At 44.0% G+C, this 15,245-nt stretch overlaps 1 protein-coding gene across 1 annotated transcript in view; it reads left to right on the top strand.

The window, feature by feature from the left end:
- The window catches only part of LOC146195481 (uncharacterized), a 37,689-nt gene extending 27,899 nt beyond the window's left edge, over positions 1-9,790 (top strand). Inside the window, exons 8-11 of the mRNA XM_084596812.1 lie at positions 1,089-1,176; positions 4,155-4,216; positions 6,195-6,272; positions 9,643-9,790. Of these exons, the coding sequence (XP_084452938.1) occupies positions 1,089-1,176; positions 4,155-4,216; positions 6,195-6,272; positions 9,643-9,786 (372 nt within the window). The 3' untranslated portion in view covers positions 9,787-9,790. The remainder of the gene's footprint in view (positions 1-1,088; positions 1,177-4,154; positions 4,217-6,194; positions 6,273-9,642) is intronic.
- Positions 9,791-15,245: the final 5,455 nt, after the last annotated feature.

Genomic DNA, 15,245 nt, shown 5'->3' on the forward strand with positions numbered 1-15,245 from the left:
CGCAATCCAGGGCACAGCAACCTTAAATAAAATCTTCATTGTCATTGGCGATAAATATCACTGTAAGCAGTGCATATATTAGGAGTAGTGTAGGAAGATATACATAATTTATAGTGAAGCGTCAAATGCATAATACTTAATTCAATTTTCTTAAGTAACCTATACTCGGCCAGTGGCTATGAATGATGTCTGCTTTTTAGTGCCTCCGGTAAGAGGCATTATTAACATCACCCAGTGAGGCTTTGGCTATTTAGGGCAGTCTTTCTTCTGTTCATCAGCGACTTCCTACCGGTTTACTTTCTGACCTAAATTCAAGAAAGAAAACTACAGGCATATTGAGAGCGACTAAACTAATCTTCTTTCAAAACATTTTCTCATTGTAATGAAGACGAGGAAGCCTTCAATACTAATTTATCTTTCATAAGTCAGCCAATTGCACCATTTTGTAATTATTCGTCGCTGACGCAGGCCATTTGCACATGCATTCAGGACTACGTTAGCAGCGGTTTGCAAAACAACGATAACACATGGTAAAACTTTTCCATTTGCTTCAGAACTGTGATCAAGGAGAACATTCAGGTCAAGGTTTGAGGGACTAAAATGCAACGGCAAGAGGTGGTTTTGTCTGTGACGCAATATCGTTTTTAAAAATTGGACGTGAAGAATGAAGAGGAAGCCACTGTTTCTAAGAATAAACGCTGTATTGTAAGGAAACAAGCGTCTGCGTAAGACTTGTTGCGATTTACGCCTTCTGTGTCCACGTGTATAACTTTGATCGCATAGTCAAGTACCTTTGGCTTAAAGTTTATGCCTAAGTTTGAGCATTTCCTTCAGTTTATTAAGATCTCACGCAAAATAAAGCTTCACGTATGTAGTTTCGAAGCCGTTTTACAATTTACAGCATCTCCAACATTTCGTTGCGCTTTAAAATCGGAAGTGAGGGAGATATTAATTTTGAAGTTTTAAGCACGTGGAGTCCTATACGCAGAACATGCAAACGATGCTTTTCGGACTGTATTGTTTTATCCTTCGCGCTTAAATTTGTTTTCGGAAGGATAGCATTTCAATGTGCTTCTCTGTCTGCGCAGTTAACAACGAAGAGACAATGGCTCCCTCTTTGGAATTTGTACGCAACTGCAACTGGAGTATGCAATGATGGCTCATGTGTACCCTACCGTAAGTGAGATAATAGTGTATGCGCGGCTTCGTTGCTAGCTACTTCATCACTAATACACTACACACAGCTGTGCTTTGTACAGGGTGTTCGTTTTTTCTACAATGATTGTGATTGCTGTTCTTCCTCTCATTCTTAATGTCAGAAGTATTACTCTTGTTTGTACGCAGGGTACCAGTATAATAAGAGTTGCAGTCTTGATGTATAATTTGCTTTAGCTCATTTGGACAGACACTGCTTTCTCAATCCAGCACGCGCATGGTGTAGCCGAACATGATTGAAGTCCTGGATCAAACACTTCTTGCATGTCAACACCAGTCTTCCTGCACGAAAATAACTATGATTTATTCTAAAAAAGCAAATGCGATTTTTTTTTCCAGTAGTGACAAGCTATATGTTGTACACATCCACAAATTCGCTAATTCTGGCGCTTTGTTCTTGGCGAAGTAACATGGCAGGATTCACGTCGCGGGTGTCAAGGCTGATATAGCCTTTGACCAAGAGCACAGGCCTCCTTTTTTCCTTTATGAAATAAAATATGTGCCTTATTGTTGTGACTGGAAATGGCCTTATTAAATAAAGTGTTTATGTATATCAGCACCTTCCAGCCTGGAACTTTCAATAACATGGCGGTTCTTATATCGCACTTTGATTTCAGTGTTTGTGTTGGTATACAGCACAGGAAAGCGCTATTCCTTATGCATGAGCTGGAAGTTTTCTTCCCTTGTTTGCATAGGGGTTAGGGGCGTTGTCTTTCGATGCTATCAGTTAGAGGTTAGAGTATATTATACATACCAGACTATATTTTCGTTGTAATCCGTATTGCTAAAACCCTGTATTTTGAAGATATTGCTACAACCCGGTCTCATGAGTCGTCTCTTTTAGAGCGCGTGAAGGAACATCGTGAAAGTGTTAACATCACAGCACAACAGGCATGATTTTGACTTTTATGGATCACTTTTATAGCTAACCTTCGCTGCTAATATCTAAGATTATGACGGCGCTTAAGCGTGCCATGTGTGACCAGCTTTGATTTAACGCCAGCTTAGTCGAAAAAAACTACAGTACTTTGTCAAAAATACGACAAAATGTCCTGTAGTTCTGTCGTAACCATCAGATTTTTCTGTAGTTCTGTAGTACTTTTCTGTAGTTCTGTAGTTTTTATGTAGTATATTTCTGTTGTCTGTAGTTCTGTAGCACGTTTCTGTTGTAACTACAGAAATTTCTGATGTTACGACAAAATGTTGTCACAACAGGTTTTCCGTCAAAAACCGCACAGAAATTCTGTCGTAACATCAGAAAATTTTCTGTAGTTTTTTTCGACTGCCACATCAATAGTCACTTCGGAGTTTATGAACGTCAGTTTCGCAATGCATAGTCATAGGTTTGTGAGAATTAAAGAGGAACCATTTCTCCTGAAACGAATCGACACCTAGCATATTTGGTGGCGAGTGGCACCGTGAGTGGCACCACAAGTGAAAGCGAAGAATACTAATGCGAGGCGCCTGGCCGCAATTACTCCTATAGGTGTATTTAGAAAATGGGTGTCCTGGAAACGCTCACGTGTGATCGGTGTGCTACAAAGCGATTAAACAGAGCTTAGCTTGAATTAGCTCTTTGAAGGGCTGTATGAACTACCCACACTGATATAGTAATTGATTTATTGGTGTATTGGGGAGCATATTGTGGTTAGCATTTAAGCCATTCAGGAAGGTAACTCAGTTTGCCGGGAGTCCTTGGGCCCTGATGGCATCCATAGCTGAAGTCACTGTCGCTGCTTGAACAGCAGGGTTAGAGCTTTTCATATTCGGCTCCCTCCGCTATATGGTGTGGTTATAACAGCGTGGGGCTTATATTTGCGGAAATGTTCGCAGAATTGTGTTCAAGTTTGCTGGTTATTTTGCAGACCTTACACGTAGTTAGGTAGCGTTTGTTACAGATGTGGTTGCTTAGAAAGAGGCGTGTGGCGACGTTTTGGTGTGGAGGCGTCACCAAGCATGCTCCAGGAATTTAGATAGCGTCGTGTGTTCCGCCAGGTGTTGGCGGCGGCTCAGCTTGTAGGCCTGTATTCTCTTGTTTTATTTTAAGGCTTTTGCGTTATTTTTATACGTTACGTGGTCTTTTTGTGCGCTAGCCAAAGTGAGGGTCTGAGGCTCTGTGAAGCTGCCATAAGGCAGCATTTACTTCAGGCCCCCACCATCATGTACACGGTGATGAAAATAACATTATTATTATGATTATTAATATTATTACTTGGATCCTGTAAGTTTTACCCACTTATCGGAAATGACATATTTAGACATTCCTTTGAGCTCAAAGTCATTCTCAGTAACGAATTTTCTGGAACAATGCACTACATTAACTTGGGATTATGAAAAAGCCAAAACATTTTATTTTTTATATAATATTAGGATACTGAATCAGAAGAAAGTTGACTACAATCAATGACAAGTTTTGCCTTTGTTTTCTTCAGTGTATAACCCCACAGTGAGATGTCTGATAAAATAAAAAAATAGAATTCGTCACGTGGTATGCAGCATTTCTGGTTATATACATCTCCAGCTGGGTGCGGAAGGTAGCAAACGAACTTCTCTCAGGGAAGATTAAAGCTGCATTCTTAGTGTGCGCAGTATTTCATTATGCCATACCGAATGCTTGTAGTTCAGAAAGTCGTTAATGCAAAACCACCAAATTCTGACTCCCGATTTCTAAAACACCAGTAATCTGTGGCACATCGTGACCTCTTACTTAATCCTCTATACTCTTTGCGGCATCCAATATAGAACAAATGCCTGCCGCGTTTTTTGTTTGTTACCTCTGCTAAGTTCTCTTCAGCGAGGCTAACAAGCCTGGGTTAATTAACCAACAAGCAAAATGTTTTTCTGAAATATGAAACATCTTGGCTTCACGAGTCGGAGCATTATTGAAAATACAGCATTCCCGCTCATTCTTATTGGCATATTTCTTTCTCTCCTTTCAGCAAATACAACAGCAGCTGAGAATCCAGATTGCACCGGGCAGAAGGTTTCTGTGAATGACGAGGTGATGCTTCCCCTACGGTGCATTATTTTTCTTAACACCACTTTCATAATAACTGTCACGCAGATTCAGAACTAATGGTAAGGCCACCTGAATTCACAGGAAGCGGGTAGCTGTGTAAAAAGAGTAATCTGTAAAAATAAAAAAGGGCTAGACAGTAACTTTTAAGCAGCATTTGAGATCAAATACGATGCTTCTCCAACTCAACAATCGCATGGTTGAAAAGGAATGTGACATGTATAACCTAATGCCGCAACAGTGCCCAACAGCCTTGACTACACCTTTGGTATAGGGTACGCTGAGCCGTTGACGCCTCAAATATTTTCGAATAGCTTTTTCCGGGCACTTATAAAGTAATGTTTTCTCTGAGCATAATTTCAGCGAGCAGAAGCGTGCTGAGGCTACGCAGGCTTCCTTAGGTACTCATGTCATTCACAGGGAAACTTTTTATTGCCTCAAAATATTTCTCAAACTAGGGTACCCTTGAGAAACCCATTACAGCAAACATCCCACGGTGAGATCTCTGCTTTATATTAATTATGTGAGATAAAACTGCAATGCCCTTCTAGATGTATGGGGTATCTGGTGCAGTAGCATTGAATTCGTGTTCAGACGTATTGACCAATGTTAGTAATGTACACTTAATTCGCGCTTTTTTTTTCGAACAGTTTGCCACAAGGCATAAGTTGAGCAAGGGGGAATGGGATGCAGGAGATAGAAAGTTAAAAGAAGGAGTGCAGTCCAGTTGTGCTTATGAATTCGAGAAGGTTGGCAGTATAGCGATTGTCCATTGTCCATTTGTCATAATCACTATCGCGATTGCGAAACGATAGTCGGCAACTGCTCCTTTACTCTCCACGCTGACTTGATGTGCGAAAGTCAAGTTGTTTCTGTCTCTACATTTTTAATTTAAACAAACTGCATGTAATTTTCATTCTTGAATTTGCTTAGAGACGTACAACATGGGGCTTAATAAAGCATACTAATACAGTGCGACAAGCAAGCATTTGCTCTTGGGGGGTGCCATAATTTCTTGAGTTAGGTCTTCGGAACGTAGCCAACACGTATAAGAAACGTAATATCACCAGGGTTTATATGTTCGGCTAATGCAATCGACGTTTTCAGCTATTGCAATAGTGGACGTTTTCTTCCAAGTCACTGACCACCAATTCGTCAGGCGTACGGTGGAATTGCTCACAAAACCGCCTCTGCTCCTCGCACTGTCTTGAATCTTATAGCATAATACGGTTCGAAGTGTCATTCCATGGCACGGCTTAAAGGAAGCCGTCATACAGTATTCCTATCTGAAAGAGTTTCAAGACTGAGGAAGACGGCTGCAAGGTTCCTAGTGCTGATAGTGACTGAACGTCTTAGCTCCCTGCGAAGCGACGGTTTTTATTCTGGACGCATGCGCTAGAGTGCGTACCTGTAACGTTTTTGCCCGCCGAGTGAGAGGAAAGAGATTTTGCGACGGCAATGAGGCAGAACTCCTTGTGTAGTATTCTAAGTACTGTCCTGCTGTTCTTCGAGACAAGTACAATTTGCTGCTAGCAACCATGAGTGCGTGTACTGCGTAAATATTACCTATTATATTTTCTTTGCTGCTTATCTACGTTGTGCCTACCACGATCGCTGGACGGCATATCTCTAAACAGCTTTTCTTATATGTCAAACAGCCCATTTTGAAACATTTATTGAGCTTTGTGAAACAGTACTCAATTGTTAGTCCAGGAAATGCTCAGTAAACGATAATTTATATCGCATGCAATTTTTCTGTTCTTTGAGTTTTGCATAGGTACTCTCAGCGCTGCGAGTGTCTTTCCAGCTTAAGTCCTTGAAAAACGGTGGCAGCGCTGCATACTGACAGCAAAACGTTGCCGTCATCATGAATATCAAACACTACCTTTTCCTAGCAAAGACAGCCTTTTTAGTGTCTCAATGAAGAGAATTTTTATATATTACATTCTTGCTTCGGTTACAGGTAACGCTGGCTGTTGGCTGCCAAGTTAAATGCAAAGATGGCAAGACTATTAACAGACCGGATGGAATAGTATGCTTGGTATGGAAGGCAGTTCCGTTTTTACAAATAGGAGGACAAATCGGGGTAGAAAATCTGAAATATAGCGGTGTCGACCGCAACGTTATACAACTGCAAAAGTGACATAAGGGACGCCTACCTCTAGGCTGGCGAATCATTATCGACTTCTCCTGGTGCCTTTACATGACCTGCAATCTTCAGTGCACGCTTAAAGTTTCACAATTCGTCTCCATTATTATGAAGTAGCCGGGTGCGATCTTTGGTCCTGCGGTATGTGGTATTTAGTGCCCGAAACCCAGCGCTTCAGCAGAACACTCTACATGCCAGGCAACATCCTGAAGCGTCAATCACAAAGAAATCAGAAGATCAATACTGAACTTGGAAGGAAAACGTTTTATTGGTCGTCAGTGGTGTTATCAGGCGCTATATCTGACCACTTGTAGAGTGCACCTTCCTACATGTCACATGAATTCGTCCGTCACCCTATTCTCAACGTATTACACAAGTCCGCCAAAAGCATCACTTAAATTTTGTTTCCGCTGAGTGCAAGTTGAGGCCAGCGTATTTGGTCGCATGCTGCATTTGTGGCTAAAACTGACTAAGAGTCAATGTTTGTTTATTTGTAATTTCTACCATATAGTACATAAATACTACAGAAAGTAAAAAAAGAAGACGGTTGCACTTTCAGCTGAAACCTTGTCAAAAACCTTGTAAGCATTGTAAAAAATGAAAACGAAGAAAACGTGTCATAAGAAAAAACTAGATTTAAGAAATTTGAGCGAAACATATTGTCACGTATTGGTGACAACGACGTTGGTAAAAATTAGGAGGCTTGAACTTGACTTGATAAACACTTTATTACTTATTTATTTTTATTTATTTATTTAAAATACCCTCAAGGTACAGATGTACGTTACAGAGGGATGGGGCGCATACAGGATATATATATATATATAAGAACAGAAGGTTAATACAATAAGAGTAAAAAATATCTGAAAACCAAAGCACATAAAAAAGAACAACGAGGTACATGGGTAACTTAGGACGACGGCATAGGTGTAAAAAAATAATATAAAAAATACAATAAGCAAAGCAGTATACAGTGAAGATAAGCAAATAACCATACAATAAGTTTTAATACTATACAAGAAAGTTTGTAGCGCGGATTTAAATTTTTCTTCTTCGGTTATACTTGTTAGGATGAAGACAGGTTATTCCAATAAGTACAGGTGCGGAGAAGAAGCGAGTTAGAATAGGCAACTGTGGTGGGCTGACTTGGGCCCGCAAAAGAAGTAACCAATCGGCGGCGGCCATAGCAACAATCGTGCTCGGTCGTCGTCGAACAAAGAATGCCAAAGAAGCCTGCAAACAAGGATCCACATAAATATTTAAACAGCGACTAGTACATTCTAGAACATTGCAGAAATATACGCAAGTGGCCGGAATCTTCGAGAAACATCTCGAAGCATCTTGCGCGACAAAAAAACTAATAAAGCAGCGTCTCGCGGCTACAAGCATGATCAAACAAAGAACATTTAATTGATACGCATGCCAGAATCAGAGTGATAAGGCCGCATCCCTGCGGCTGTCGAAAAAAGAACAAATACAGACTTGTATGGTTTGCAGCAATATAGTAAGATATATGCCAAATGCAATAAGTGTTGATGGCCTTACACATGAAATAAAAGTTCCACTAGGAGGAGCTCAAGGTGTAGCTGCCATAATTACTGCACATCCAAAAACTCTACACAATATCACAATATCTGTTCTATGTTCACCGCCGCGCTTTAACGGTGTGTAGATGTTTTGACGTCATGCTGGCCCACGAGCCACGATATCCATGTCTCCTTGTCTGCCCCTCCTTTACGGTCTCATAAGCGCTTGATGAAATAACAGCAGGGGTATTCTGATTACAGTGCCTCCAAACACATTGTTAAATAAAGTACAGCTTCACCAAGCGGAGGAAAGCTAGATGTAGGTTTTGTAGCGAAAGCTTCATTGCGCTAGGTTTTCAGGATGTCTGCCTGGCCCCGGGCCACGTATCCGTTGCCTAGCAACTGTCACGTGCAATAGACCGAGAGCTTGGCCAGGAGTTGGAGGAGGAAAGGAGAAGGAGAAGAAAAATAATAGCAAAAAGGAGAATAAAAAGAAGACGAAGTTGAAGCAGAAGAAGAAAGGAAATAAAGGAAGAAAAAGAAGAGAAAAAAGAAAAAAGAGAAGAAGAAGACACAATTAGGTAGTCGGTAGAGGCGAACGACAACAGCAAGTTGGGACAGAAGGTTGGTTGGAAAGTTGTGACTGCTCTACATTAAATCCAGTTGTCCGCAGAAAATTTCGCTGCAACAATAACAGCTTTCGCTCTAGCACTAGATTCAAGCCATGTTTAAACCCCCAAATTGTTCAGCGGTATTGATTATCGGTATTTAGTGCTAAACCTGGCAGGCAAATTCGCTTATTGTTGAAGCTTTACTCAGAAGGCTATAAACAATGACGTAGTCGTTTCGGTGGTGGTGATGGTTTAGCTACTCCAAGTGCGGCTATTCACACTAAAATAACGGCAGTGTAAAGCGGCTTCGAACTAGCCGAATTCTAACCCGAGTACTCAGGTTCAGTAGCCGCGAGTTCTGTCACCTAACTACTGAGCCACTGCGATGGGTTATTCTGCTTGTAGCAATAAAGTTCAAACGCGAGTAAAACCTGCACCATCTTTTGCGTCAAGCAATTCTGAGAACCCCCGCCTGAGGACCATTTTTGTGGATACAGTGCGTTCCCAAAGCAAGCGAATGCGGGCGCAGCGCGACGCAGCGCGATTTCAGAACGACCAAGTGAGCTGCAGAGTGGTGTCGCGTGGTCGTCGTCCCAGCAAAATAGCATCCTGTAAAGTTGCCGCATTATTTCCAGCGTGGCTTACCGGACTCACATTTCAAAGTGTGCCTTTTGAGCGCTTCGCGGCATTCCGCAGTAGACTACATTGAGACATACATGCTTCGAAGCCTGGCTTCTCGAACTCTGATTTCGGAATAACCTTTACAGTGTTTCGCGGAGGAAAGTAGCATGCTACAGTACGTACAATATTTTGAGACATACATAGTACTAGGCTCGGCTCTGATTTCCTGTTTCAGAGTTTTGTTTACAACGTTTCGCGGAGAGAAAACAGCGTGCCACAATAGGCTTATCATTCCGAGATATTCATGGTTCACAGTATAACACAATATTTAGAGATAGGGTAGACTGAAATGTTCAATGAATTTAGTTCCATTTGCAGTCTCTTTCAGTTTCTAAGAAGAATGTTTCAAATATGGTCTTTTATGTTAGTGAATATTTCTATTGGTCTCTGCTGTGATACCTTGCACTACACGTTTTATCTGACATTGACCCACTTTCCTTTTAGTTTGAATACAAGCTGCTAAAAAACGGATGGCTCAACTGTCTGGAATCATATCAATTCGGCCACTGCAAGAGTGGCGTGTGCGTTTCTGGACAGCATCCCTATGTCATCACCGTAGGCGCAAAGCCGAAGTACAAGCACAAATAAAATTATGCTGATTGTATTTTTGATCGTGTGGTCTCAACCGCGCAGTTTTTGTGTAGACAGCTCTTTTTACATCACAAGGGATACATACTGTACGTGTGTGCCAAGCCTTGAACACCTTTATTTCACCGTGTACTACCGACTAAATAGGAACAATTCTTTTATTTTCATATGGAGATAGTCCAGTGGATGCAATGCATGCTTTAAGTCATTGTTGCCAATCAAAAAAAGGCATTCTTAGCGTCTTTTCTAACGCTGTTTTCCATTGTCCTCTGAAGGAGCAACTGGAACGTTGAGGTCAAAAACATATTTGTTTTCCGTGTCTCTTGAATAGTATATAACCCTATTTATTATGATGGAGGTAAATGCATAGTTCAGATAGTCTTTGTCAAAAGTGAAGAGTCCGGGGTATCTGCTTTTGTGCCACTTCGTGCAGATTGTATTGAATTTTCAGTTTCCGAATCTCTTTATGGTGAGGCGATTATTTGCCCTACTCTCTCCAATGAAAAAGATCTCCACTAATGCTGTATCAGCCTCACTACGCGGCCCAGAAACAAACCGCCTGGACTTTGCAATTTTGACAAGGGCTGTACGTTGCACATTTTTCTGTCGCAAGTCCAGGCATTTATAGCTCCATTTACCAAGCTCATGAAGCCGCTTTTCTGAGTTAGCCTTCCACTCTTCTTAACATTTACCTCACGCATACATAAATAAGTTTTTTAGATAATAAGCAGTACAGTCGAATGGAGGAGAAAGAGAGAAAAAGTTTATAAGACTCTAGTTCTGCTCGTCAACTCTTGCCTGTGAGTTGTGGTCTATATATATCGCCTAACATATGTGTAATAAGAGCACCGAGATGTGTTTTCTATTCAAACCATATGTATAACTACGTAGTCTCTATAGTTGCCGGTTCTAATGCTATTTGTCACACACTATATTGTAACGGATGAAATGGTTTTAATATAGGTGAACTTCGTATGAAGGACAGACGCACACGGCTCAGAAAAACCCGTATCAGTCTGCGCGCGCCTCGCTTCCTCCGCTTCTTCTTCTGCTGCTTCTGCTGCTTCTCAGTGCGCCGCTACGCGGCGTAACAATTCCCCCCCGGGCAAACGATTCTCGTCGTCGAGAAAATTAGGTAGATCGAAGATGGCAGCGCTTCATGCGAGCCACGTGAGCAACTTGTGTCTTGCGAGATCGGCGGTTATCCGTCGTGACTTTGGCAATAACGTACTTCACGCCATTCAGTTGGTCCAACACAAAGAAAGGACCATCGTACTTGCAGAGAAACTTCGCATATAATCCTCGCTTGCAAATAGGCGTCCAAAGCCAGACGTAATCTCCAGGAGAGAAAGCAACTGCACGATGATGCAGATCGTAGTGGTCTTTCGAGCGGCTTTGAGGAGCCAGTGTGCGTAAGCGGGCTATACGATCGGCTTCTTCGGAACGGCATAGTATCTGGGAAATAGACGAATCGTCGTTGGGGGAAATTGGCAAGATGGTGTCTAAGAAAACGTGGGGAGTTTTTGCATAGAGTGAATAGAAAGGAGAATAGCCGGTAACTTCATGATTTGTAGTGTTATAAGCGCAAGTCACATACGGTAGCACTAAATCCCAGTTGCGATGGTAAGACGAGACCCACATGGACAGCATGATTGTCAAGGTGCGGTTGGTGCGCTCGGTGAGACCGTTTGTCTGCGGATGATAAAGGTGTCGAGTGTCGGTAGTGTGAACCACAAAGTCGGAGCATTTCTTCCACGACATCAGCAGTGAATAGTCGACCACGATCACTTATAATAACATGGGGTGCGCCATGGCGAAGAATAACGGAATGCAAAAAAACGACGAAACATCATCAGCCTTTGCGGCAGCGAGAGCAGAGGTCTCCGCGTATCTGGTAAGATAGTCAACGCAGACGATAACCCAGCAGCAGCCCTCTAACGTTTTTGAAAAAGGACCGAGCAGGTCAATTGCAATCTTTTCAAAAGGTGAGGTAGGTGGCTCAACTGGTTGTAAAGGTCCGGCCAACGTGGTGGTGCGTGCCTTAAAATCGTTGGCATTTTTCACATGTCGCAACGTATTGCTTGGTGGTCTTATAAATTTGTGGCCAATAAAAACGCTGACGAATGCTTTGCAGGGTACGATAGAAGCCTTGATGTCCAGAGGTAATATCATCGTGCATAGCATGCAAAACTTGTGCACGGAGACTTTTTGGGACGACCAAAAGGAGGGCAGCACCCTCAACTGAGTAGTTCTGGAACAAAATACCATCTTCGATAGTATACTGCGTTGACTCTGCTCTTCCTTATCCTCTTGTATAAGAGGCTGTTGTGACCGGTCGTTGCGTTGTTCTCGTCGACAAATCACCATACTAGGAAACGTCGACGCGATTGAGGCTAAACCCCCATTGAAGCAGTCTTCATCGTTAACGGAAGTCGGCAATGGATGCCGTGACAAGCAGTCTGCATCACTGTGATGTCGTCCACTCTTGTACGCGACACCAAAGCTGTATTCTTGTAGGCATAATGCCCAGCGCGCCAGACAACCAGATGGATCGCGAACTCCGATGAGCCAACATAGCGAATGGTGGTCAGTAACTATGGTGAAGAAGCTTCCATATTGCCCCGGGCTTCCGCCGCCGCTCCTCCCCATCGCCACAGCGTTATTCTCCGCCGATGCGTCGTGGCAATGCTGACGTTGGCGGACAGCGGTCCCCTAGCCCTCATCGGGGAAACTAACAGCCGCAACCTCGCGAGGGGAGGTAGCACACAGTCTAAATGTGTCAAAACCCTTACCACCACCGCAACTGCCGACAGCCCGTGCTTCTGACGCTGCCGTTAGTATTCACATTGCCGCACTACCGCCGAAAATGCCGCCTACCTTACCACATAAAATGCCGCACCAGATGAGCAGCCCCGACGAAGAAGCTGACACTGCTGACCTTGCCGCACTTCGCCGAAAATGCCGAAAGAGACGAGCCACACAGATAACGTTGTTAGCGCTGACCTCGCCGTTTCCATTGATGGGCTGGAGGTACACGCTCTGGTGGATACCGGGGCGGATTTTTCAATTATTAGCCAGAAACTGGCTGACATGCTGCGTAAATTAAAAACCGAATGGACTGGGCCAGTAATAAGAAGTGCTGGGCGCCAGCTACTGGCACCGACAGGGAAATACACTGCCCGGATAGGAATAGGAAACGCGGTGTTTGTTGGCAGCTTCGTTATTCTCCCTGACTATTGCAAAGATTTCATCTTGGGAATGGACTTTCTGCGTCTTCATGGGGCTGTAATCAGCATTCGTGACAGCGTCGCTGCCTTCCCCAACAATCATGAAGACCTTGGTTATGCGGAAGTACCACTGATGCCCTTACGCGTCGCCAATGAGACAGTGACATTACCTCCGCGATCATGCTCTCTTGTTGAAGTGAAGTGCGACATGGCGCATACCGGCGATGGTATCGCCGAAAGGGCAGTCGCCCTGGTACTAAGCCGAGGTGTTTTTATAGCTCGAGGGCTAGTCAACTTGACCAATGGACAGACCGAAGTGCTGCTGACAAACTTCAGCGACGAGCGTCAGCAAATTCCGAAAGGCACAACTGTGGCTTTTTTCGACAGCCTCCCAAATGCGCAGCACTGCTTCTCACTGCAACAGGAAGGATCAATGTGCAAGACGCCCGTAACCATCGTCGATGTGAGTCCAAATTTGTCTTCTTCAGAACGGGACCGTCTTTTGGATCTCATAGATCAATTTCGAGACTGCTTTGCTTCCGAATCGCGGATCGGCCAAACGCCTTTGACAAAACATCGAATCATCACGGATGACTCGAATCGCCCGATTAGACAAAATCCTTACCGTGTAGCTCCGAAAGAACGTGCAGCCATTCAGCGCCAGGTGGCCGAAATGCTTAGAGACGACGTCATCCAGCCGTCACAGAGCCCCTGGGCTTCCCCCGTGGTACTTGTTAAAAAGAAGGACGGCAGCTTACGATTTTGCATAGATTACCGCAAGCTCAACCAAGTAACTAAAAAAGACGTGTACCCTCTTCCTCGCATCGACGATTCCCTTGATCGCCTACGAAACGCACGTTACTTCTCATCAATGGACCTGAAAAGTGGATATTGGCAGATAGAAGTAGACGAGAGAGATCGGGAGAAGACAGCATTCGTCATTCCCGACGAATTGTACGAGTTTAAGGTCCTTCCGCTCGGTTTACGCTCAGCACCAGAAACATTTCAGAGGTTGATGGATACTGTGCTCTCGGGACTTAAGTGGCAAACATGTCTGGTGTATCTTGACGACGTGATTATGTTTTCGGCCACATTTGAAGAGCATCTACGCCGTCTGCTAGCTGTATTTCAGGCCATACGATCTGCGGGCCTCACACTAAAACCCGAGAAGTGCCACTTCGGGTACGAGGAGCTGCAATTCTTAGGTCACGTTGTTAGCCAAGAAGGTGGCCGGCCTGATCCTGAAAAGCTTTCCGCAGTCGCCAAGTTCCCGACACCTACGGACAAAAAGACATTGCGGCGTTTCCTGGGTCTTTGCGCCTATTACCGCCGGTTTATTGTTAGTTTCTCACGAATTGCCTGGCCATTACCTTCGCTGACGCGTGACAACGCTGTCTTTCACTGGGGTGAAGAACAGGAACAAGCGTTTAATGAGCTGCGGAGGCGTTTACAGACACCACCTGTCCTGGCGCACTTTGATGACGACGCCCCTACACTGCTTCATACGGATGCCAGCAACGTGGGCTTAGGTGCTGTGCTCGCAAAGCGCCAGGATGGTGTGGAAAAAGTAATTGCTTACGCCAGCAGGACCCTATCTAAAGCAGAAGCGAACTACTCGGCAACCGAAAAAGAATGCCTTGCAGTGGTATGGGCGGTTATGAAGTTCCGCCCTTATTTGTACGCTCGCCCCTTTCAAGTCGTTAGCGACCATCACTCGCTCTGTTGGCTGACGAATTTAAAGGACCCTTCAGGGAGACTCGCGCGTTGGAGCCTTCGATTACAAGAATTCGACATGGCAGTTATTTACAAATCTGGAAAAAAGCACAAGGATGCTGATTGCCTTTCGCGAGCGCCGGCCGAACCTTCCACTATGACCGATGAAGACACTGCGTTTTTTAGGTGTCATAGATGACGCAACGCTTTCCCAACAGCAGCGAGAAGACCAGGAATTGGTCCCTCTTATTGATTTCTTAGAAAAACGAACTACCGTTGTGCCTAAGACTTTCACCCGAGTAATCTCTTCATTCTTTATTCGCAACAACGTACTTTACAAGAAGAACTTCCGCCCTGGGGGAAACAGTCATCTACTCGTCGTCCCATCTGCTCTCCGCAGTGAAGTTTTGCAAGCGTGTCACGACGAGCCAACCGCCGGTCACCTAGGCTACACCCGCACGTTGGCTAGAGTCCAGCACGGATACTACTGGCCAAAACTGCCTGCGACAGTGAAACACT

The sequence above is a fragment of the Amblyomma maculatum genome, chromosome 3 (genome assembly GCF_055883805.1).
Source record: "Amblyomma maculatum isolate TAMU_Amacu chromosome 3, ASM5588380v1, whole genome shotgun sequence".
Taxonomy (NCBI): Eukaryota; Metazoa; Arthropoda; class Arachnida; order Ixodida; family Ixodidae; genus Amblyomma; species Amblyomma maculatum.